At 60.8% G+C, this 24,571-nt stretch overlaps 3 protein-coding genes across 5 annotated transcripts; 2 read left to right on the top strand and 1 right to left on the bottom strand.

The window, feature by feature from the left end:
• The first annotated feature begins 492 nt into the window (after positions 1–492).
• Positions 493–13,303, top strand: STXBP2 (syntaxin binding protein 2). Of its 2 annotated transcripts, none has more exons than XM_090059060.1 (19): positions 493–572; positions 4,424–4,473; positions 4,825–4,906; positions 5,119–5,195; positions 5,471–5,549; positions 5,951–6,054; positions 6,520–6,668; positions 7,177–7,261; positions 7,486–7,616; positions 8,600–8,707; positions 9,229–9,286; positions 9,622–9,687; positions 9,982–10,062; positions 10,272–10,410; positions 10,667–10,773; positions 11,296–11,385; positions 12,213–12,298; positions 12,658–12,815; positions 13,165–13,303. In XM_090059060.1, exons 1-19 carry the CDS (start codon positions 536–538, stop codon positions 13,242–13,244), a joined length of 1,767 nt encoding a protein of 588 aa, XP_089915186.1. In that variant the 5' UTR covers positions 493–535; the 3' UTR covers positions 13,245–13,303. The 2 variants fall into 2 exon arrangements, with proteins under 2 accessions (XP_089915186.1, XP_089915187.1); XM_090059061.1 differs by lacking the exon at positions 13,165–13,303 and adding an exon at positions 11,150–11,202 and having other exon boundaries at positions 12,658–12,794.
• PCP2 (Purkinje cell protein 2) lies at positions 13,179–22,878 on the top strand. The gene is made up of 6 exons (XM_090059062.1): positions 13,179–13,316; positions 15,147–15,186; positions 15,331–15,498; positions 19,167–19,290; positions 19,439–19,587; positions 22,251–22,878. Exons 1-6 carry the CDS (start codon positions 13,204–13,206, stop codon positions 22,401–22,403), a joined length of 747 nt encoding a protein of 248 aa, XP_089915188.1. The 5' UTR covers positions 13,179–13,203; the 3' UTR covers positions 22,404–22,878.
• Positions 22,879–23,031: 153 nt separating this feature from the next.
• On the bottom strand, positions 23,032–24,490 carry PET100 (PET100 cytochrome c oxidase chaperone). 2 transcript variants are annotated; one of them, XM_090059064.1, is made up of 4 exons: positions 24,334–24,490; positions 23,764–23,850; positions 23,588–23,620; positions 23,032–23,318 (listed from the first exon to the last, which is right to left on the bottom strand). In XM_090059064.1, exons 1-4 carry the CDS (start codon positions 24,358–24,360, stop codon positions 23,238–23,240), a joined length of 228 nt encoding a protein of 75 aa, XP_089915190.1. In that variant the 5' UTR covers positions 24,361–24,490; the 3' UTR covers positions 23,032–23,237. The 2 variants fall into 2 exon arrangements, with proteins under 2 accessions (XP_089915190.1, XP_089915189.1); XM_090059063.1 differs by lacking the exon at positions 24,334–24,490 and adding an exon at positions 24,097–24,327.
• Between the last annotated feature and the right edge of the window lie 81 nt (positions 24,491–24,571).

Below are 24,571 nucleotides of genomic sequence, written 5' to 3'. Positions count from 1 at the left end.
GCATGGCACCCTGGCATCTGTGGGGGGGCACTAAATCCATTGTCCGAGCAGGCTGTGATTAACCTCTGAGAGGGCGGCTCAATGGCCACAGCCAAGAGCTCCAGACCAGGGCCTGCGCACGAGGGGCAGGGAGTGCCCCCCCTCGGTGGGGGAGGTCTGTAGTGTCTGCCTCAGTTTCCCCGTATGCCAGGGGGCGGTCAATGAGCAGGGGCCCTGGGGCACCGAGCGCGGGGGGGGGCAGGCGTAGGACTCCTGGGTTCTTGGGGGCAGCTGGGGGAGGGGGAGCAAGACCCCCGGGCAGCAGCGCCTCGCTCCAGCCGCGGGGGAGCTGGGACGCGGATGCCCAGCCCAGCGCCTGCCGACCACCAGCCTCGCGTCCACCTGCGGAGAGCACCCCAGGGCGCGAGCCGCCTCCCTGGCACCGCCCCTCTAAGCCCCGCCCGACATGGGCGTGGCCTCGGCGGGGGCCAATCACGGCGGAGGTGGGCGGGGCCCGCGCGGACCCGGAAGCGGTGGCCCAGGGGTGTGGGCAGCCATGGCGCCGGGGGGGCTCAAGGCGGCGGTGGGCGACAGTGAGTGCGGGCAGTCAGGCGGGTGTTTGGCCTGGGGGTGGGGGACAGTAGTGGGGACATCTAGACCTTGGAGAGGGTAAGGGGGGTGTCTGAGCCTCGGGGGCAGTAAGTCCCTGTGGGCAGTACGCGGGGTGTCTCGACCTTTGGGGCAAATAAGGGGGTGTCCGGGCCAGGGGGCAGTAACCTTTGGGGACTTAAGGGGAGTATCTGAGCCCTGGGTGGCAATAAGGGGGTATCTAGATCCTGGGGGCAGTAAATGGGGGTATTTGGGCCCGGGGGGCAGTTATGGGCAGTATCTAGACCTTGTGGGGAGTAAGGGCAGGTATCTGAGGTCAGGAGGGGCAGTACGGGGGTATCTGACCTCAGGGAGGTCGTTGGGCCCTGTGGGGACATGGGGGGGTCTAAAGGGGATATCTGGACTCTGGGGGCAATGGGAGGCTGGTCCCTGGTGGTCTCTCTTCTTGTTCATGCGCTGCCCCCCTGGTCCCACCCAGCCTTCTGGCTCAGCACCAAAGCTTTGGCTGTGGTGGGGTGGTTACAGAATTGGGCCCCCCCATGGAGATGTTGCTGGGGGCCCTCACTTGGGGCCAGCAATCCCCCCCATGCACAGCTGGGGTTGGGGAGGGGTTTTAGTGATACCCAGGCCTGGGAACCTCCCAAATCTGGGGGGGCTATGACAGGGATAGGAGGACTTTGTTGGGACTTGTGAGTGGGGGATTTACCCCCGTTCCACCTCACTGTGGCTGGGGCTATATGAGAATGGGCCTGCAGGTCTCAAACTGGTTCTGGTTAAAAGAACCCCATTTCCACCCACCCCTCCACCCCCCTGCTTCATTAAGGCACATGTCTTATTTGGGGCACATGGTATGCAGGGAAATGTGGTAGGTCCTGGGTGCTTATACCCGCCCCACTCCTCTGACTCTGTGCCAGTCCAGCAGGCCCCTTCCTACATTCCATCCTGTGCTGTATTTTCCGTCATATGAGATGCAACATTCTCTCCCCACCATGGTGCCTTTTACATAGGAAAAACACTTGAAGCCATAAGGGGCATTTATTCACCTATGCTGCGAGTCTTCCCCCTGAGAATTAGCAATCAAGGATGGTGCAGGGGGTGTCTCTGGGAGGAAACTGTTGCCATTTGGGTGAAAAGGAGAAAACTGATTTCAGCTTGGTTGGTTTATGCATTGGTTAAGGTTCCTCCTTTTAACCAACCTGTCTGGAATCAAGGAGCACAGCTCTTTCTTTTCACATTTATTGTCTTCTGTTAACAAGGCATGGTTCTGTTCTGACAGTGTGCGCTATGTGGATAAATATGGTAATTAATTATTTAGGTGGTTGTTCCCTTATATCCCATCTTATGCATGGCAACTATGCAAGAAAACATACCATATTTCCTCATCTAAAACAAGCGGTAGGCGTGTGTTACATGAGGAATATGAAGCTGAATTGTCCAAGGCAGCCAGGGCACCTGTCCATATTTCTCTGCTTATAATGGACATCCCCCCATTCATTTCCAGCAGGTAATATTTCGTGGGGGAGTGAGGAGGAGAGATGTGTGGGGTAGATAGGGAAGTATGGTATAAGGAGTCACTAAAAACTGTGTCCAATATAGGTTTAAACTCTCCCTTTTTGGGCCACGATCCTTTGCTTTGAAAAGTATTTTATATATTGAAAAGTATGGTAAAGAGCAGTGAGGTGTTAAAGGGGCCTTGCCTGCTATTAGGGTGATCAGAGGTTTAATGAGTTAGTGGTGCGTTAATGACAGGGTGACCCGAGGCAGGTGACCCCTTTGTGGCAGGACATGTAGTAGGCGTGTTGTAGGTGTATGGCAAGGAGTGGGAGCAGGCCGGGCCAGTAATCCCAGCTAATCTGGCGTTGGGAATGTGTCTGAGGCTTCAGATCTCAGGTCTCTTGGGTGGAACAGAAGTGGTTTCACAGAGATCCTGCAGCCCCCAACCCCCTTGGGCTGGTAGCTGGGGACTCATCCGCACTATGGAGGCCATGAGACATGGCCTTTTGTTGGGTCTGGGGGGGATGGTCTTTGAATCAACCTTTCCCCTGCGTTCTACTTCCCCCTGCCACGCCCTCCCAATTGTGAACAATATACAAATATGTTTGAATTTCTTCCCAGCACATTAGGGTCGCTGCCCTAGGGCCCTGGTGTGATGCTTCCCCTGATGCTGCTCTGCCCCAGAAGTGGCTGTATATCAGCAGCCCTCTGGGCCTTTGCAAAGCATTCTGGGAGTGGCTGGATCTCCAGCCCATGCTTCCCTTCCTGTGGGGGGTGGGACCTGGGCATGCCTGAGATGGCTGCTGGGCACTGTGCCTCAGTTTCCCCTTCTGTGCTAAGGGGCTGTGGTTGCTTTTCCCTCAACTCAGATCACAGAGCTTTGTTTAGCCTGCAGTAATGGGGGTGGTAGGGAATGCCGCAGCCTGCCAATCTCCCCCATCCAGCCCTGCTTCAAGTCTGTCCCCAGAGCAATGTATCTGCCCCCCAACTCCAGGCTCCTTGGGGTGACCTTGGCTCCCCCCAACCCCAGCCTGGACCCAGCTGCTCATGGGGTTCTGCCTCACCAGGCTCCAAGGAGCTGTGCTGATGTTGCTGCCCGGCCCCTCCCCAAGAGGAAGCACTGGAAGGAAGCCACTGCCCCAGGGTGATAAGGAGACCAGGGCCTGATCCAGCCCCCTTCCTCCCCACCCACTGGGTGGAGAGCCCAAGAGTCCAGGCTGCCGGCTTCATCTCTGGCAGCACTTTCCTGGCACTACCTTCCCACCCCCTACCCTCCAGGCCCACCTGACCAGCTGGTTTATGAGCAGGGTAAACACGCAGGCTTCTGGCCTGGGTGGGCACTTGGGTGACAGGTCCTGCTTGGTGCCTACCTGCCTTGCTGGGCAGGGCTGCTGCTGCTGTTTGTGGGTGAGCTTGGTTCCTGCTTTACAGATGGGGAAACTGGGGTATGGGGCTGCCGGCTGGGGCTGCAGGCCAGGAGTGAGGGACACTGGCAGGGGCTCTGCCCACTGGGCCTCATTGCTGCTGCCCCTGCCTGTCACCCCAGTGCTTACCAGTTGGGGTAACTGGACTCAGCTGGTTCCCCCTGCTCGGCCAAAAACTCTTGCCCCCCCACGCAGCAGGGCATGGTCCCAGGGCTAGGACTGGACATGCAGTGAGAACTCTAGCAGGGGAAAATGAGGTATGAGTGGGGGTGGGGTTGGCAGGCCTGTGGTGACCAGACAGACCCACTCCAGGGTCCAGCTGATGCCCCCATAACTTGCCCTAGCCTTACCCTGCCCCAGGGCTGGCCGACTGGTTCTCCCAGCTACCCAGGCATCCACATGTGGGCCCTGCCACCCATTGTGGGGGGAGTGGGCGTGCCACTTGGACCCTGCCAGCTTTCTGGCACAGGAGGGGGTAGTGCCAGTCCACTAGCTCTTCAGAGGTCAAGTTTGGGGGTGGGGGTCCACAGGGGACTCACTGGACAGGGGAGGTGGTACAGGGTGTAGGACACTTGGCAGGGCAGCTCTGCTCCTATCCTGTGGGGCAGCAATGTGTCCTCCCCTCTTGCTTCCTCTGGGCCCTGTAACAATGGAGGTTGGTGGTGGGGCACTGTCCTGGACGGGCCTGGTGTCTGCCTGGGGAAGGGGGGCAGTATCTAGTGTTACCTCTGGCTTGGACTTGTTGTCCTGCACCACCCCCCTCCCCATGCCAGGTGCTGCTTGTGCAGCCTGGACGTGGCCCTGGGGACCCCCAGCTGTAGGAGAGGGACTCGGGGGGGGGGGGGGGAGGGGGCCCAGGGTGCTCCATGGCCTGAGACCTTTCCTCCCCCTGTGCTGAACTGGTCTTTCCCTCGCAGAGATCCTGAATGGGGTTATCCGGAGTGTCAAGAAGGAGGGAGAATGGAAGGTGGGTGCTTGGGGTGGGGCTGGAGGGAGATGCCCTTGCTCCCCTTCCTGGGGCAGGCCCCAAAGGGGTGATGTGCTCTTGGGGTGCCCCAGGCTCAGGCTTAGACTCCCCCAGGCCCAAATGCTCCCACTCCCCTCCTAGAGCTGGGAGAGAACCCAGGCATGTGGGCCCCTAGCCACACTCTTCTCTCAGAGCTGGGAAAGAACCCCGGTGTCTGGGCTCCCAGCCACCCCTGCCCTGCTTGAGCCCACCAGCTCTGTTCCCTTTCCCCCACCTTCTCCACCCTGTTTCCCAGCCCATGCTTCAGTTTGCCCCAGGGGTACTGCCAGCCAAGCCACTCACCCCCCACAGGTGCTGATCATGGACCACTCCAGCATGCGCATCGTCTCAGCCTGCTGCAAGATGTCTGACATCCTGGCCGAGGGCATCACCAGTGAGTGTCCTGGCAGGGGGCTGTGGGTCAGGAGTGAGGGACACTGGCTGAGCTGTGGGGGGCAATTAGCATCTTGCCCTGCCCCTTCTCTGCCCTCCCCCATGCTCTCACCAGCACCCTCCTGGCCCCTGGTGCAGAGCTCTTGCTGTGGGGGGGTGGTCCCTAGGGTCTTTAGCCATCTCCCTCCCCCTCCGACACCCCTCTCTCGGCAGTCGTGGAGGACATCAACAAGCGGCGGGAACCCATCCCCAGCCTGGAGGCCATCTACCTGCTCAGCCCTGTTGAGAAGGTGGGTGCTTGGGGAGGGGCATCCCTTGGTCATATGGGGTCTGGGTTGAGGGGCATGGAGCTAGGGGTGGGTGTGGGTGACCCCTTGGGGGGCTCAGCACCCCTAGAGCTAGGGGCAGCTGGGAGGAGCAGAACTTGGGGGGCTGGTGGTAGGGGTCAGGGGACTAGCACTGCCAGGGTCTGCCTGTCAGATGCTCCCTCTGGCTCCAGGCTGGGATGGGTGGACTCTGGCCCCTGCCTTGGCTAGACTTGGCTAACCCTCCCTCTACCCCCCAGTCAGTGCAGGCGCTGATCAGAGACTTCCGGGGCTCCCCCACATACAGCTACAAGGCCGCGCACGTCTTCTTCACTGACAGTGAGTGCCCTTCTGGCCCACCGTGCTCCCCTTGACCCTTCGGCCTGTTAGTACCCCCTGTCTCCTATCAAGGCTGTTCCCAGCATGCACTGCGCTGCCTTCTGACCAGCACCGCCTGCTGCTGAGGGGGTCTGTGCTCCAGCCAAACCCCAAGGTGTGGGGATCCCAAGCCTTTCCATTGTCCCTGGGCATCAGCCACAGTGTGTGCATGTCTCAGTGCAGCCAGCAGGGGGCAGTGGGGTGCTGGGGTAGAGCCTGCAGACTGGGGGTGCAGGGGGAGGGGCCTGCGGACCTCCAAACTCGCCAGGACACGACATCCCCCCACACGTGACACACAGAAGTCCCTACGCCTCCCGTGTCGGACTTGTCCTCCATGACATGAGGGTGTCCCTCCCTTGCAGCATGCCCTGAGCTGCTGTTCACGGAGCTGGGCAAGTCACGCATCACCAAAGTCATCAAGACCCTCAAGGAGATCCATCTGGCCTTCCTGCCCTACGAGAGCCAGGTGGGTTCTGGGGAGGTTCGGTCTACACCAGGGCTCTGCATTCCAGCCCAGCATGGGCCCCAGGCCTCAGCTTGTTGGATGGGGAGGTGGGCATCTGGGCACTGCTAGTGATGAGGGTTGGGGGGCTCCAAACATCCTAGCCCTGAGACCTGCCCCCCAGCACTCCATGGTTCCATGGGGCAGTGCCCAGCTATGATCCCTGACTCCCCACCCCACCCTGCTGGCTGTGCTGGCTTATTTGGGGGCATCTTGCATGGCACGGCCTGGGGCTGGCAGTGGTGGAGGGTTGGGGGGGATGGACATGGTTCCTGCCTGCCTGGCTCTATGGCCAGGGGATTTGTGCCCTGAGGCCTGGTCCAGCTTCATGCCAGCTCCCCAGGCAGTGCGGGGGAGAGGGGGTTCTGCTAGGGGGGCTGGACACAGGCAAGGGGTGTGGCGCATGACTTCCATGGCCCTGGGGCCCAGGTATTCTCGCTGGACGCTCCGGGCGCCTTCCAAACTTGCTATGGCCTGTTCGGGCTTGAAGAGCGTGGACGGCAGCTGGAGCAGCTGGCAGAGCAGATTGCCACCCTCTGCGAGACCCTGCAGGAATACCCAGCCGTGCGCTACCGCCGGTGAGAGGGGCCAGGGCCAGGCCACTGAGATAGGGAGTTGGGGGGATCTAGGGCTGGGCCCTCTGACGTGGGGGTTCCTGGGGATGGATCCGACCATTTGAGGCAGGAAGTTGGGGTTCCTGGGGGGGTGGGACCAGGCCATTTGAGACGGGAAGTATGGGGGAGCGGGGTCGGGCCCTTTGAGATAGTGGGATGGACTGGACCCAAACTGGGGGTTCCTGTGGATGGGATCAGGTCATCTGAGACAGGAAGTGGGGGAGGGGGCCATCTGCTCGAAGCGAGTGCCTGGGGGTGAGGTCATCTGCCTCTTGAGATGGGAAGCAGGGCTGCTGGACTGGGATTGGATGGTCTGAGGGGAAGAGGGGGTTCCTGGGGTGGAGCCAGGGCCATTTAATAGGAAGTGTGTGTGGCGGGGGGGGGGGGAGGCATGGCAGCTGCAGTGGGAAGTGAGTGTGTTCAGGGGTAGGGAAGGATCTGCTTCCCCCCCCTGACTGAACTGCCCCCCCAGGGGGCATGATGACAACTGCACCCTGGCCCATGCGGTGCTGGCCAAACTCAATGCCTTCAAGGCCGACAACCCCAGCATGGGAGAGGTGAGTCATTGCTGCTCCCACTCCCACAGCCCCAGGAAGCCTCTGTGACTCGGTTTCACCCAGATCAGGGTTGGAAGGGGAAAATGGTCTGTGCCTCAGTTTCCCCCATGGGTGGGAGAGGCAAGATGTGGCAGGAGAGGGCTTGTGCCTCAGTTTCCTCCACAGTTGTGGGGAGGGAGGGTGGGGGGAGCCTCAGTTTCCAGGTGACACCTGCCCACCGGCAGGGCCCCGACAAGGCACGCTCGCAGCTGCTCATCGTGGACCGGAGCTGGGACCTGGTGACGCCTGTGCTACACGAGCTCACCTTCCAGGCCATGGCCTATGACCTGCTGGACCTGGAGCAAGACACCTACACGTGAGCCCCGCCCCTTGCTGTAACTCCACCCTCTTGTGCCCCACCCTTCCCCTTTCCTTAGTCCTGCCCCCACTTCTAGGTACCCAGCAGGTCACCTGTATATGACCTTCCCCTCTGCCCTGCCCCCAGGTGTAACCATGCCCCCTTGTGCCTGGCTCCACCCTCCTGTTCTGGCCATGCCCCTATCTGCTGGGCATCTGCCCCAGCCCACCTTTTGAGCATCCAAAAGACACTGGCATGGGTGCCCAGCCCTGCCTTAGGCCTGCCCCCACCCTCCACTGCTGGGTGTCATAGTTTCATGGTTAGTAAGGTTGGAAGGGACCTGAACAGATCATCAAGTCCGACCCCCTGGCATGGCAGGAAAGAGTACTGGGGTCAAACGACCCCAACAAGGTGATTGTCAAGCCTTGTCTTAAAGACCCCCAAGGTAGGAGCCAGCACCACCTTGGCCTCCCTGACTGCCCCCCTGCAGCCCTGGGCAACCGCAGTACAGTCCTCCCTGGTGATGGCCTCTCCCTGCCATTGGGTGTGCGCCTCCCTTTTAGCCAGGAGACACTCCTGGATGCTTTTGGTGAGCCATGGGGGGTTTGCGCTCTCCTGTCCCCTTTGATCTGTGTTGGGATTACCTCCCTTTGGGCTTGGAGGATCGTCTCCTTATGGAGCGACCACTCTTTTTGGACACCTGGCTCCCCCCCCCCCCGGGACCTCAGTGCTTCCCCAGCTATTCACCTTAGCTCATTGAAGTCCGCCCTCCTGAAATCTAGGGCTGCTGCCTTGCTACAGGCCTTTGCCACCTTGCGCTGGATGGTGAATCCCAGCAGGCGATGATCGCTGTCGCCGAGGTGTCCAGCTCACCTGCATGTGAACCCTGCCTGCCTGTGCCTGTGCTTGCTCCCTGGCCTAGCCCCACCCCCTGGCCCTGGCTCAGGCCACTGCTGAGTCCCTTCCCCCCTCCCCTGCTGACCTTGCCCCTCCCCCACAAGGTACCAGACGACAGGACTGAGCGAGGCACGGGAGAAGGTGGCACTGCTGGACGAGGATGACGAGCTGTGGGTCCAGCTGCGTCACATGCACATTGCTGATGTCTCCAAGTACGGCCCGGCCACTGCCTGCTCCCCCCTGCCTGCCCCCCCACCCCATGGACATCTGCCTGACCTTACCCCCTGGCCCCCAATTAGCATATGAGACCCTGCCTACCCCCTTCCCTAGGGCCACAGAGCTGACCCACTCTGGGCACCTGCCCCACTCTGGTCACTTGCCCACTGCAGCACCTGCTCCACTCCTGCTAGGAAGCCATGACCCTCCCCACCCCTGTGAGGGCATCAGCCCCCCCCGGCCCCTAAGTGCCCCTTCTTCTGTGCCCCCCTACCAAGGGCTCCATCCTTTCTGCTGCTCAGTGCCCCTGGTGCTGGCCCCTCTCCAAGAATCCTACCCCCTCCCCCCCAGCTGATCATCTAGGCATGGTATTGTCCCCTTGCCCCCCAGTGGCTCACAGAACAGAGCACTTCCCCCCCCTCCCCCAAAAGGTGTTCTGGCTAGGGGCTGTGCCTACCCCTTTGTCAGGGTGCTGAGGGTTGGGCTGAGCCTGATGCCGTCACCCTGTCCCCCCCAGGAAGGTGACAGAGCTGCTGCGGACCTTCTGTGAGAGCAAGCGGCTTACAACCGACAAGGTGAGGCTGTCGGGGGGTGGGGGGGGCACAACATGGTGTGGGCTAGGCAGGGGTGGGGGCTGAGGGGGCCAGGGAGATGAGTTCTGGGCATGGGGTGCTGGGAGGAGGTGGGGAAGCCAAGGCAGGGGAATCAGGAGCACCCAAGCTGGGCTGGGGGGGGCAGAGGAGGATGTTGAGAATCAGGCCAAGCAGACCCAAGCGCGCCCTCCCCCCCAGCACAGGGAGCCACATTGGCAGGGTGCCAGGCCCAGTGCCTTGGTGGTGGTGGGGGGAGGGGCAGCCCCCACGTGAGAGGCCCTTTGAGTCTCATGGTCCTCACTCTGGCCCCCCCCCAGGCCAACATCAAGGACCTGTCCCAAATACTGAAGAAGATGCCACAGTATCAGAAGGAGCTGAACAAGGTACTGGGTGGCAGGAAGGTTCCTGAGGGTGCTGCCTAGGCCAGGAAGAGTTAGGGTCCTGGCACTGACTTGTGCCACCAGCTGATAGCATGGTGCAGCCCCCAGCACCCAGGGGTGCCTTTTCACCCTGCCAATCTCCTCAGGGAGCCCTTGGCTAGCCGGCGGGGTGGAGGGGGGTGTGTGGGCAGAGGGTGGCACAGGCAAGACCCAGCAGGGTGTGGGGGCTAGCCACTATGGGTTGGGTCTGGTATGGGCCCTACTGCCCCATCCCTCCCCACCTGGCTGTGTTTACAGTACTCCACTCACCTGAACCTGGCTGAGGACTGCATGCGGCGCTTCAAGGGCACTGTGGAGAAGCTGTGTAGTGTGGAGCAGGTGGGTCCCAGGAGTGGGGTGGGGGGCAGAAGGATGGCCCCCCTGAGCTCAGCTTGGAGCAGGGAGGGGGGTCTCTGTTCTGTCAGCTCCCACCCTGCCAGAGAGGTTCCCATGCCCCCAGGGCAAGTGGCAATGGGGGTGCAGCAGGACGGTGCCCTGTGGTTAGGGAGGGGGGTCCCAAGGCCAGAGTTGACCCTTGTGCCCCCCAGGACCTGGCGATGGGGTCAGATGTAGATGGTGAGCGGCTGAAGGACCCCATGAAGGTGCTGGTGCCGGTGCTGCTGGACTCAGCCGTGGCCCCATATGACAAGGCGCGCGTCATCCTGCTCTACGTGCTGCTCAAGAATGGTGTGAGGCGGGGTCTGCCTGGGGGGGCACCAGGGTCACAGTGCTGGCTGTGGGGGCCTACAGAGGTTGCAGGGGAAAGGGTTCTTAAGTACTGGCCGGAGCTAGCTGGAGGGGCAGGGTCTTAGCACTGGGGATGTTGAGGTAGGTTCTGGAGGTAGGGGAGGGTCTCTGTTGGAGGCCTGTGGCACAAGCTCTGGGCGGGGCATGTGAGGTGTTGGCTGTGTGCCTTGGGGTCAGCTAAGCCATGCCTCCGTAGGTGTGAGCGAGGAGAACCTAACCAAGCTGGTGCAGCACGCCAACATCCCAGCCCAGAGCGGTGCCCTGCGCAACCTGCACCTGCTGGGCACCCATCTCACTCCTGGCGTAAGTGCCCACCCTGGGCTCCCCGCCCCCAGGCCTGGCATCCCAACTCCCTGGGGCTCTTCCATCCTCTCCCCCCTGCATCAGGCAAGGGGTGCCCCCTGGAACCCTAACCCACTGGGCACTCTTCTCACTCCCCATCCCCTTGGTCACCCATAGAGCTTCTCTCCTTGCACCCAGCCTGGCCTAAGTGTGGTCCCCCCCACCAGGTATACCTAAACTGCCCCCAGGTCTATCCTGGGCCCAGTCCCTCTGTTGCTGTTGCCCTTTGCTTCCTGTGTCTGGGGGGGAGTCCCAGTCCTGCCCCTCTGGGGGCTATTGTGGTGGGGGAGGGGCTGTCAGCCCATCTGTCTGTCTTTCCATCTCTGTCTCTGCTCAGCGGTCTCTTCTTTCCTCTGCCTCCCCTCTGCCAGCTCGGTTGGACCTGCCCAGGTAGGCGTCCACTCCCTCTGCCTGTCCCCACGTCATGCCTGGCCCCCTATCCCTTGCTGCCCCTCACCTGCTTTTCCCTCTTCTTCCCTCCAGAATGGGCAGCTGCGGCCTGAGACCCGGGAGCGCCTGGAGTCCACATATCAGCTCTCGCGCTGGACCCCCGCCCTCAAAGATGTCATGGAGGTAGGGACCAGCTATGAGATGTGGCTGGCTCTGATGGGGGGGGGGCCTCACTGAAGGCCTTACAGTGCCAGCCTGAGGCACAGGGGAATCCACACCACCTGCAGCACAGTGCCCTAGTGCTGAGGCCCCTGGGTTCACTGAGTGCCCTGAAGGGCCCCCCCTCCTTCCCCTGCGCCCTATACAGTCCCCCATCCAGGCACAGCCCAGGCCTGACACTGCTTAGCTTGTGAAAGGTGACAAAGCTGCCCCACCACTCAGTGGCTGCCCCTGCCAACACTGCTAGGGGGGTCTTGGGCACATACAGCTCTGAGCACAGTGGTGTTACACACAGCCAAGCCTGGAGGGGGGCCCGGGGAGTGTTCAGGGGCACCCTGGGCTGGCAGCATCCCAGTGCCACACCAAGCAGGGCTCTGCCTCCCCTCCTTCCTGTGGGAGCCACTAAGCCATGATGCCTGGCCAGGATTACTGTAAAAACCCCTATTACCCAGGATTAGGATGTATCATTGCCTCCTGTCCCCTTGCCGCACCCACTACCCCTCCCTCCCCCCCCGCCGGCGCCAACCTCTGTGTGCGGCAGAAGGGTGGTACATTTCTGGCTCCCCTCCATAATCTGGCTACTTGCCCCAGCATGGGGTCTGGGGGGCCCCCAAGGGCTTCTGCCTGTCTGTGCTGAAGGGAGGCCCCTTAGGCCCTGGCACCTGGTGCGGGGGGGCAGTGTTCTTCTGCCCCTGCCACCCCCTTCCCAAATAATTTAACCCTTGGTTGTCCAGGGGAGTGGCAGGGCAGGCTGGTGACCCCTGTTCTTTTAACACCTCCCCTCCCCCAAGGATGCTGTGGAGGACAAACTGGACAAGAAGATGTGGCCATTCGTGTCTGACCCGGCTCCGGCTGCCAGCTCCCAGGCTGCTGTGAGGTGAGGTGGGGGAGCTAGGCTGGTGGTGGGTGGTGCAGTTCCTCCTCTACCTCTTCCTAGCAGCCATTGCCCAGCAATCCAGGTTGGCAATTTGTTGGGAGGGCATAGTAGGGAGGGTGGGGGCTGCAAGGTAGGTTTGCAGCCTCTGGGGTGGAAGTAGGGGGGCATATCCTGGCAGTTACCTTCTGCTTCGGCCAGGACCCAGGGGTTGCTGGGAGCTCAGTGCTTGGTAATCCAGACTCAGGGGTGCCAGCCTAGGGCCAATCTGGGGGGAGCAGAGCAAGGTGGGGAGGTCCAAGGGGTGTGCTGAGGCCTCTGGGTCAGGCTCAGCACCCATGCGTATTCCTTGTGTCCTACAGCGCCCGTTTTGGGCATTGGCACAAGAGCCGGGCACCAGGCGAGGGCCGGGCAGGACCACGCCTACTGCTGTTCGTGCTGGGAGGTGTCGCCATGTCCGAGATGCGCAGTGCCTACGAGGTCACACGTGCCACCGACGGCAAGTGGGAAGTGCTCATTGGTGAGTGGGGGGCATTGTGGGGTCTGGAGCCTGTGGGGACCCCCTCCGTGGGTGCCAGGGTGTTGGGGAGGGCAGGGAGCTGGGAGGGTAGGGCTGGTACTGGTGGCTTTGTGGCAGGAGGGGAGACTTGGGGGAGCAGGGGTAAGGAGGCCTAGTAAGCGGAGCCCTGCTCACTTTGGAGTCCTGTTGTCTGTGTGGGCAATAGAATCTCCCCATGGTGCCCCCAGCTGGGGATCATGGAGTCATGGCTGGTGGGGTCTCTTGATGGGTTCGGGGAGACAACCCAGTTTCCCCCAGGTGGGCTGGAGGGCAGTGATGCCTGCTGCCAACACCCTCTTTGCCTCCCCAGGCTCCACCCACATCCTGACACCCACCCGCTTCCTGAAGGATGTCGCTGCCCTGGACCAGGCATCCCCCCAGAAGGAATAGCACTCCCCTCCCCTCCCCTCCCCATCCCCACCCCATATGGCTGCCTGTACCTGACTCTCCAGTCAGCAAAGGGTAAATGGTATTCTCTCCCACCACCCCTCCGCTTAGCTGGGGTGGGGGAAGCCTAGTGGGGGGCACCCATGGTGATGGGGGATCCCTGCCTTTCCCTCCCCCAGATGGGATAGTGCCCATCACCCCTGCGTGGGAGGGGCCAGGGTTGTTGGTGTCTGTCCAGCCCTTGCCCTGTGTTGTGTGAGAATAAACAGTACCAGAGGCCGCATGTGTCTGTTCCTCCTGAGTGCGGGGTGGGGGCGCAAAACGGAAGGTGGGGGATGCTGGCTGGCAGCGCCAGGCCCTGGTTCTCCACTCCCTTCTCAGCAAGAGCCTTTGAAGCCAGGTGTCTGGGCACTGCTGCCCAACCCAGGGCAGGGAGTGCTGCTGTGGGGGTTTGGCCCAAAGCCAGCATGAAGACCATACCTCCACCCCCACAAGTGGCAGTGCCTAGGGTGGGGGGTGCAGTCAGGGGCAGCTGGGGAGAACGAACCAGAGTGTCCACCAGCCCCGCTGTCCCTGCCCAGAAGTGAGAGAGAGCCCAGGTGACCAGTGCCCAGCATCCCCTGCTCTAAGCCCCCAACCCCCTGGGGAGACGACCCAGGTGTCCAGGTTCCCCACCCTGCGCAGCCTGCTCTCACTGAGTATGTCCTATCCCCTCCCTGTGCTGCCTCTGAACCGAGGTGTCCTGGCTCCTGCTCCAACCCCTGGGTTGTGCTGCCCTGGGCCCCCATCTGCTCGGGGCTCTTAGCTGCTGATCCGGGCGGGGGAGGGGAATTATCTGCCACAATTAACATCCATTTGGATAATTGCTTGGAGGAGGGGGGAGAGTTTAAGAAGTAATGGGGGGGTGGCATGTAGGTAGGCCCTGCCCCTGTCCCCCCCACAGTGCCCCCTGTTGGCTGCCCTGGGGAGGGGGTCTGAGGGATGGGGGGGTGTTCTTTGCTCCTCCCCGATGCCCCCGCTGTCCAGCAGGCACTGCCAGCTCATGAGGGGGGCCTCTGGGCTTATGTAACCCTTCCCCTCCCCTCCCAGCTGTCTCAGGGCTCTGCCCCAATTAAGCCTCATTTCCCTAATGACTGGCCAGGCTCCAGTGCCCAGCTGGGCAGTTGGGGGGGGCACCCCCTGACATTGGCGGTGGGGCAGTGCAGGGTAGCCCCTCCAGTTGGGCGGGGGAGGGGGAATCTCAGACACCTGGGTCCTTTTCCTACCCCTGCCACCTGCCTGGGGTGAGTCTGCGCCTAAGCCATTCCTCAGTTTCCCCAGCTTTTGCCCTGGGGTGGTAATGGGGAGGGTTCTGCTCCCTCAGCCCCATGGCATTGCTATAGCAACCCATTGCCCTCACCCACTAGTCCCCAGCTCCTGCTACCACCTCTCCCTGCCCCCAAGCTGGGGCAGTTGCTGTGGAAACCCCACGAGGGAGGGTCCCCCAGGGGTCCCAGACTCCTGCTAATGAGCCCCAGTGGGAAGTGGGGGGGGCAGTGCCAGCCCCTCCCCCACCCCAGGCAGCACTGGTACTGCAGGCTGGCACGGCAGCTCCAGCACCTGCTGGTCTGGGGGAACTGGTGGGATCCCACCCCTCTGGGGACTGTACAGGTAGGGTGATGGGGAAAGTGCCTGGCAGGGGCGGGGCATAAGGCCAACTCTCCAGGCTGGGTCCAGACTCCCCCAGGTTAGGACTGGGGGGGAGGGTGCTAGGAGTTGTACAGACCCACCCCCAGGCTGGGATCAGGCCATGCTAGGTGCTGTCCAAACCACCCAGATCAGGATCAAGGGGTGCTAGGAGCTGCCCAGACCCCCCAGGCTGAAATTGGGGGCTGAGGCTGACCCCAGCTTTGTCTCCCCGAACAGGAACCACTGCCTGGGGCAGCACAGGGAGATGCCAGCCCAGGTAGGAGGGGATGTGGCAGTGTTGGGGGGCACTAGGGGTTTGATAGAGGGGTACCTGAGTGGGGGGCACTGGGTTCACAGGGAGGGGAGTGGGGCACACTGGTGCCGGGGAAGCCATGCTTGTGACCCCTGCCTTCTGACCCAGGTACTGAGGCCAAGGGGTGGCAGAGCCCGGGGAGGGGTGCTGTCCCGGCTGCTGCGCCCTCTTCGTATCCTGCACTTGCCTGGGCACCACTACCAGCTCCTGCCCAGTGCCCTCCTGGATGATGCTGAGGCCCAGCGCCGCTACACCCAGCCCCATGCCCCCATGCAGGTGTGTGCTCCCCACCTCATGTTGCCCTAAGCCCCTGGCATCCTGGCCCAGCTGCTTCCGCCAGTGCCAGATGGTGCTCATGCATGTGTGTGTGTGTGGGGGGGGGGAGAGGCTTGGCCTGTGCCCCACTGGGGTTGCCCTAGCCCTGCATGTGTCTGTTCCGCAGTCCCTAGCCTGGCCTGTCCTTGTGTGAGTGTGTGTGTTTGCAGGGGTGGGCAGGGGGCGTGGTAGAGGTGGAGAGGGAACCCAGGCATCCAGGCTCCTACCCCTATCCCCCCAGCTCTGACCATTTAGCCGTACTCTTCCCAGCTGTGGGGAGAGAGTCCAGGTGTCCAGTGCCTCTGCCCCCAGGTCTAACCACTGAGCTCCACTCCCAGAGCCATGGGGGCCTCCATCTCTTTGGCCCCGGGCCTCAGGGGTGTGAGGGGCAGGCTGGTGTGGCCTGGGGGAGCAGGATGGTGAATGGGGACCATGGGGCTGGTACCACCCAACCCAGGCAGCTGGGTCTTCTCTCTCATACTTTAACTTTTTACTCAGTTGTGCATGAGTCACCTCTTCACACTGTCTCATCCCAGTTTGCGTGCACACACATATGCTCTCGGAGGATCCAGTGCTTGCACACACAGTAGCACCGACACCTGGCCGAGGCACAAGAGGGCTCACAGACCCTCACCCGTGTGCATGCACACACATTTGTGCACATGCCCCCGCCAAGGTTCACATGTGTTTGCACTTGCATGAAAGTGTATGTGGGCACTTGTGCACACTCGTGTGCGCACACAGATTGGTGCACATCTAAATGCTCACACTTTTGATTGCACCCTCTCACCAATGTGTACATGTACTTGCATGCTTCTTCACACTCAGCAATGCATGCACATGTGCATGTGCACACATGAACACACACACACCCATGCTCACATACTTGTATGTGTACAGATACACTGATATATGCACATATGTGCCCATAGGTGACATGTGGGGAGCGCATGGGGGCACATGCCCCCCATATTTCTGTGCCGATGGGTATGGGGCTGTAGCTCAGCTGGAGCCAGTGCCTAGCAGCAGTGGGGATGGGGGTGGCGTTGGCACAGAATTGTGCCCCCCCTCTTCCCCCAACACAAGCATTTGCTGTGTGTGCACTGTCCCTTGTTTGCAGCTGCTAAGCTGTGAGTACACACATGCTTATTGCCGTACACATGCTGACACGCACAAACATTTGGCATGTTGTACTCACAAACACATGTGCATGTTCCCCAATGCACAGGTCCCTATACACTTTTTGAAAAGCATATGCACACTCCCACAAACATGTGCACACACTTCTATCCAGCTATGCTCGTGCATTCATTGATGTGTGCACACCCATGAGATCGGTCACTCACTCACCAATGTGCATACATTTACACACCCTCATCCCCACCCTCATAGGTATGTCTGTGTATGCAAATGCTTTTTCATATGGACTTACCCATGTGTTCATACATGCTCCCCATGGTGCAGGCATATGAACACACGTATACATGCATTGCTGTGCCCACCTACAGTTTATGCCTACCTGCTAATGTGTGTGCATTCATGTATGCACACGTGCTCATTTACACACATGCTGTTCATGGCTTGTGCATACACATTCATTGATGAAGATATGTGTGTGTACACACACTTGTTCATGCACAGTCCCTGATAAATGTGCACACATACTTGTTCACACATGCTCACCAATGTGTGCACATGTGTGTACTGGCATACTTGTGTGTACACACACACCCATGTGCTTGCCAACACATGCCTGCTCATGTACAGGGATACTTGTACACACACATACATACTCACTGATGTACGCACCCATGTGTGCATATGTGTTCCTGCACACTCCCCTTGCATATGCATGTGTGTCCATGCTCCCACCTGCCCAAGCCTTCTCATGAGGGGCTGGGGGCTTTGGAAGACAATTATCCGGGATAATCTTTATGCAGATTATGGGATCGGGGGCTGGAGCAGATTGGATGCTGCTGCTGGTTATTAAATATGGATTTGGACCTGGGGTGGGAGGGGATGTCTATAAAGGAGCCAGAGCCGGCAGGGGAGGGCAGGGGGCTTCAGCTCTGGTGCTGGCATGATGACGACGCTGGAGGCCAAGGCTGAAGAGGAGAAGGCGGCCGCAGCCCCGGGCTCCAGTCCCTCCAGTGGGGTGAGAGAGCAGCTATGGGCAGAGGGGAGGGGGTGGGGCAGGGACCCCATTCCACTAGGCTGGGCCTATCCCTAGAATCAGTTGCATTGCCATTGGCTGAGCCCCAGCTTTGTCCCCCAGGATCAGGGTGGCAGGAGGGTATGCCCCCTCCCCACCAGGGAGGCTGCTGATTGGGAGGAGAGAGGGGTATTGTCTCTTCTGTGGGGTCCCAGAGGCACAGGGTGGGGTGGGAGGGTGGTATGGACCTGGCCCCTGTCCTGCCCTCTGGGCCTTAGTTTCTCCCCTGCTACAGGCCTGGGGGGCAGAGGGGCCATCTGGGCTTTGCCATAGTGATGTTTCTGGGCAGGGATGCCAATGCTCCCCCAGCATCTGCCCTATGTCCCCCCCAGCCAGGTCTAGTCACCATGGGAACAGTCATGGATGCCCCCTGGTTCTGCCCCCTGGATGCCTGAGTTCCCTCCTCAGCTCTGGGAGTTAGGTCCTCTGGGTCCAAGTTTCATAGTTTCATAGTAGCTAGGGGTCAGAAGGGACCTGAATAGATGATCATCCAGTCTAACCCCCCACCACTGGCTGGAGCACACGCTGGGATCACATGACCCCAGACAGGTGTTCATCCAACCTCTTTTTGAATTTACCCAAGGTAGGAGCGAGGACCACTTCCCTAGGAAGTTGGTTCCAGATCCTAGCTACCCTGACAGTAAAATGGTGCCTCCTAATCTCTAACCTGAACCTATTCTCCAGCAGCTTCTGGCCATTGTTCCTCGTCACCCCAGGTGCTGCTGAGGGGAATAGGACCTTTCCTATTTGCTGCTGATCTCCCCTAATGAGTTTGTAGGCAGTCACCAAATCCCCCCTCACCTGGTGTTTGCTGAGGCTGAACAGGTTCAGGTCCCTCAACTTCTCCTCATAGGGTGAGGAGCACCTGAGGGTGTCTGGGTTCTCTCCCCCATCTGGGAGGAAGTGGGGTGTTGAGGGGCTGAAGCAGCAGGGCTGGGAGCCCGGATGCCTGGGTTCTGTCCTTGGAGGTGAGACTGGGATCCAGCAGAGGAGAGCCAGGAGAGCCCAGGAGCTGGGACCTCTACCTGGGTTCACTCTTTAGCTCTAGGTGCAGATTGGGGTTGGTTGCGGGGCATGGTTAGTTTTGGGGCCTGATGTGGCTGGGAGCAGGGATGCCTGGGTTCTTTCCCATCTCTGGGAAAGGCATGGGGTCTTGGGGTGGGGGGGGTTATAGAGCAAGGTTAGAAAACCAGATGCTTGGGTTCCTTCCTTGGCTCTGGGTAGGGAGTGAGGTCTAGAGCAGGGAGGGGCTGGGAGCCTGGATACCTGGGTTCCATGCTCAGCACTAGCCTCCTTTGCAGGGTTGGAGGCAGGGGAAGGGCCGTGCTGTGCTGGAGGTGGGGAGCAGTGCGTGGGACCTGCTGCCAGGGCCCTGGGCTCTGTGCTGGGGTTCACACAACACCCGTCTCCACCCCAGTCCGGCTCCCCAGAGCAGGAGGGCTTCTTCGACCTGCTGAGCCATGTGCAGGGCGGCCGCATGGATGAGCAACGCTGCCACCTACCTGGTGCCCACGCCTCGGCTGGTCCTAGCTCCGAGACCCGTGAGTCCCGGGGGGAAGTGGGAATGGCAGGGGGAGGAGCTTGGTAGGGCAAAAGTTGGGTGTTCAGGGGCAGTGGGGGCCTACCCAGGTGCATTCTGGAAGGCCTTAATGGTCAGGACCCCCTGCCTAATCTCTGACTCCCCTGCAGGGGAGAGCCCGAGCCCCCCACCTGAGATGGACTCCTTCCTGGAACTGGTGGCCAGCAGCCAGAGCCGGCGCATGGACGACCAGCGCGTCAGCTTTGCCCACCTGCCTGGCTTCCAGCCTGCTGAGCGTGGGCCCCCCACCCTGCCCAAGGTGAGCATGGGCCATATGTGTGTCATGGTGGGGGGGCTGAGCAGGGCTGTGTCCCCCCCTGCTTTGTGCCCCCTTAGAGTGGGAGGAGTGTGGGAGGGTCCTTTCTGTTCCCAAGGTGGGGAGAAAACCCAGTTGTTTGGCTCCCACCCCTGTGCCCACCCAGTAGGCCTTGCTGCCAAAGCAGTGTGGGGACCCAGGTGTCCTGGCTCACAGCCCCCTTGAACCCCTGCCTCAACCTTCCAGAGAGGGAACCCAGGTTTCCTGCTCCAGGGTCACAGCCCGCGCCCCCCCCGCTTGGTACTGCCTGGGCTGTGACCAGTTGCCAGGGTCTCTGGTGCCCAGGGGACGTTGCTACTGAGCCCTTTGTGGGTGCAGCTGGGACCTAGGGCAGTCACCCCTTGTGCCCCCCCCCCCAGTAACTGGGCTTGACTGTGCTCTGGCATTAACACTGCATGCTGAGGTTAACCAGCTGGGAGCCCTTAAACTAGCCCCCCCACCTCCTAACCAGGTAACCATCCCACTAACCAGCTGAGACCACAAACCAGCTCACTAGCTCCGTAACCAGCCAGGCACCCACTAACTAACTGTCTCTCTCTTTGTCTCCTTTGTGCCCCTCTGGAGCTCCATTTAAGTGTCCTGTCTGTTGGGGCTGGGCACGTGTGCTTGTCAGTGTGGTGTGTGTGCATGGGGGGGGGGGTGCTGTCCAGAGCCATGTTGTGTCCTCGTGGGTTGCTCTGGGAGGCAGGAGCTAGGGCTGGGGGACAGAGCTTGAGCTGGGAGCACATGCATATGCACATGCACATATATAGAGAGCACAGATCACCCAACAGGGGACAGCAGCACACACATGCCCATGTGTATACCTGCACGCATGCAGAGACCTGAGTGTAGTGCACCCCCCCCATCCCAGCAGGGGGCAGACATGTGTGAGTGTGCATACATACACACACACACTCGAGTCCAGTGCAGCCTCAGTCCAGCAGGGGCAGACATGCATATCTGCACACACTTGCACACGTGTGTATGTGCACATGTGCACGCTGGGATGCAGGAAGGGGCTCCTGCTTCTGCCTCCCGCAGCCCTGTCCACATGTCTACGTGTGCCCAGTGCAGGGAGGCCAGAGGGCAGTGCCCAGTTTCTTCTGTCCACCCCCCCAGCTTCCCCCCATGCACACTGCCATGGGCATTTCTTCCTCATTGCAGAAGTGAGTGTTGCTGCCATTGCCTGCGTGTACATCGCACCCAATAAAGACCTGCTCCGGCCCTGCCTCTGTGTCCATGTAGCGTTGGCGGGGGGGCAGGGACTGAGGGCAATGGAGGGGGTCACTTGGCTAGAAACAGCCTGGGGTAGCCGCACAGGTGCATCACACGTGTATAGACATGTACACACCTGCAAGTGAGGCAGGAGAACGGGGCGTCACACACTTGTACACACTAGCACATAAGACAGGAGCAAAGGGGTGTTGTACACATGTACACACAATTGTACATGGGGTAGGAGCACAAGGATGTTGCACATGCATGCAGTCAGTGTGTACACATCTACACAGCATGTGAACACGCACTCACATACACACAGCATGTTTATATACAAATATGCTTGCACTAACCCCCCTGAGGCACACAGCACTGGATATGCCCTTCCAGTCACATGACAAGCACAGTGCCTACAGTCATGCTCACACACACACACACACACCCCCACGACCTGCACATCACATGCATGCATGCTCAGGCATTCACCCATGCACTTGCTCACCACCTCTTTCAGACTCTCAGCTTGGCTCAGGGTCCCTCCTCTCTGACCGGTGGGAGTCTAACCCCTGCCTGCCCCCAAGTGTACCCATGGGGATCTGTCCCATGTGGGGGGATGACCCCACCCTCCTCCAGGAGCTGGGTGCAGAGCTTTGCCTGGGCCCCCCACCCCCAATAACCCCCTCAGGCCAGGGATGTTCTGATGCTTTTCCCCCAGAGACCCCTGGCCAGCAGATGAGGTGGGAGGGTCCCAGAGCAGGGTGCAGTTCTGGTGTGGTGGGGTACGGCCATGTCAGCCTGTGGGTCGGGTAAGCTTATAGGGGTTGCATGCGGGCACATGCACAGATGCGTGGGGATGCATACTTACATGCAGTCACACATCTGGACACAGGCACATGTATATACCAATACACACACGTGTGTGCCTGCACAAATGCGTACACGCTCATATACTGATGCGGTCACATTTGCAAATGCGCAAATGTGCATGCATATATAAATGTGTGCACAAGTGTACATACAGACACATGCACACAAGCAGAACAGCTAGAGAGTGGGGGGGGCTGGGATGGCAGCAGATATCCCTGCCATGTGCAGCTTCCAGTGCTAACGGTGCCCCACCCCCTCCACTGTCAGCCCTGGGTGCCCCAGGAAGCTCTGACCAGCAGTGCCAGGCCTCCAGGCCTTGGGGAACACCTACCCCCCGCACTCAACAGCAGGGGCTAGGGTGGGGTTGGTGCCCATATTGCTAGCTGCCTGCCTGGGCCTGGGCCTGGGCCAGGGCCCAGCCTGGGGAGCTGCCCCCCCACAACTGAAGCCCCCACTCGGGGGTGTTGGCATCTGGGCACCAAGTGTATGTGTGTGTCTATGTGTGGTTCAGCTCACAGATGCCTGTGTTTCTCCTGCAGGAGGATGAGGCCCCTGCCCATCCTAACACTGTGGCCCTCCTGGACCCTCCCATCACACCCTCTGACGACTACTTCACCCTCATCCACCGCATCCACCAGCAACAGTTACAGACCACCACTGCCTGGCTCCGCAGCCCCCCTCACCCACATTAGTTCTCCCCACCCTCCATCTACACTCCCCAGAAGCCCCCCTACTCACCTATGTCCCCATAATATCCCCATCACCCCAATATGCCCCATATCCACTCCCTTCCACCCTTAACACCCTCAATACTTCCCCAACCATCTAGCAGCTACCCCATGAGCTCCAGGCCTTAGTATCCACTCACCTAAACCTTGAGGTCCCACAAATGCTTTCCCTTCACCCCAGTGCCCCCCCCCCAGTGATCCCAACCCCAGACTCACCCAGGCCTCTTGCTGCAGCACCTTAGGTCTGATCTAGGGGCCCTAATCCCTGGATGTGGGGGCAAGAGATCCCCTTCCCCCAGCAGGGGCCCAGGACCTGGCTGGGAGGTATTGAGGGTCTCTTCCCTGCACCCCAGGGCTAGGAGGTTGGGGGGGGGGTCTCCCCTCCCTGTCTGTACACTCCAACACTACAATAAACTGGTCTTTGATAAAAGCAGGTGTGCATATGTGGTGGTGGTGGGTGGGAGCGGTGCGGTGAGGGTAGAGGCAAGCTGCTTCAGCTCCTCCACAGTGCCTTGCTACAGCTCCAAGCCCCCCAGCCCCTGGGGGCTGGTGCCAGTAGGGAGAGGGGCAGCAGCATTGTTAGGCTCAAGAGTTAACGTGTTGACTCCCAAGTTTATTTAAGGAATGGCTGGGACACAGGGGCCATGCGCAGGCAGTAAAGCGTTACCCACTGGGGCCCTGAGGGAATGGGGAGTCCTACCACACCTCTGCAGCCCTGTGCCCCACCCCAGCACCCATCCAAGGTGCTGAGCCCCACAAGCCTCTTGGGGTTGGGGGGAAGGGTGTCCCTTGGGAGCCTCATTCCCGAGGTGCCTGCAGGAGCCGCCGCTCTTCTTGCTGGTTCCGGATCTGCTGCTTGAAGGCTTCCATCTGCTGGTGCTGGGGGGAAGACAGAGAACATGAAAAGGGTAACTGGCCTACACACACACACGCACGCACACATGACAGCTCCCATCTGATGGAGCAGCCACCCCTCCGCCGCCCCTCAACCCAAACTTCAGGGCATGCCCAGCCCCAGAAGCCAGCCTGGGGTTACAAAGCAGCCAAGCCCTGGCTGGCAGGAGGGATCTTAATTATCAGCTCTGCCTTGGTGCTGGAGGAGCACCAGCCTGACACAGGGACATGAAAGGTAGGGGGAGTAGGCTCACCAGGAGGGGATCTTCAGGTGGAAAGATCTCTCTCTGCCGAGAAAGGAAGAAAGGATTTAGGTGCCTCTGAGCAGAGACTGGCCCGGCCAGGGTTGCACCAGCCTGTCCCCACACCGGGGCAAGTATAGGGGCAATGCCGCCCCCGGCACCCAGGAGTCCTGCCCCCCCTTGCCTACCTTGCGCTGGATGACATACTTCTCGAAGTACTCGGCCTGGTTGGAGATCCAGAACATGGCCACAGGGAAGGTCAGGTACAGTGTCATCTGTGGGGGAGGTTAGTGTGGGGCATGGGCGGTGTACCAGACCCCAGCTCAGCGAGGGGAGTGGAGGCAGCTGCGAATAGGCCCAGGGGTACTGGACTGTGCGGCAGCCCATGGGGCATCCCTGGGCTGGGACAGGGCAGCCCCAGCGGGACACGGATCCGGTGGGCCGGGCGCACGCGGTCCCAGCTGGGCCAGGCCCGTCCCACCCCCGAAACGTCGGGGGTGAGGGGGAGATGTACGGCGGACCTCAGGGGACAGCGAAACCCCCGACCGCTGTGGAGGGGGGACCGGCCCCCGCCCGGACCCCGGGCTCAGCCCAAGCAGCAGCATCGGCTCAGCACCGGCGGCCCGGGCTTCACTGGTGCCTGAAAGGTCCGGGGTGGGGGGTCAGGGACCCGGACGCCTGGGTCCCCCTGGCACGCGGAGGGCGGGGCGGAACCCAGGCGTGCCGGACCCCACCCCCGGCGCGGCCGCGGCACCGACCCGAAACACCTCCAGCTTCACCCCCATGGCCACAGCTCTACATCCGTCGCTTCTGCCCGTCCCCTCGCCGTCCCGGGACAGCCTCTTTAACCCTCCCGAATCCCGCAACCCTATTGGTTCGCGCCTCGGTGATGGCGGCACTCATTGGCTACGGCAGCGGCGAGGCGACGCCTCGTCCCGCTGCCCCAAGGAAAGATGGCGGCCGGAAGCCCACGGTCAGCTCCTGTGGGGCGGGCTC

Source organism: Crocodylus siamensis, chromosome 8, assembly GCF_052110815.1.
Source record: "Crocodylus siamensis isolate JL-2025a chromosome 8, ASM5211081v1, whole genome shotgun sequence".
In the NCBI taxonomy this organism is placed as follows: Eukaryota; Metazoa; Chordata; order Crocodylia; family Crocodylidae; genus Crocodylus; species Crocodylus siamensis.
Note: the sequence above shows the minus strand (reverse complement) of the source record. Positions and strands in the feature narration are given on the sequence as shown.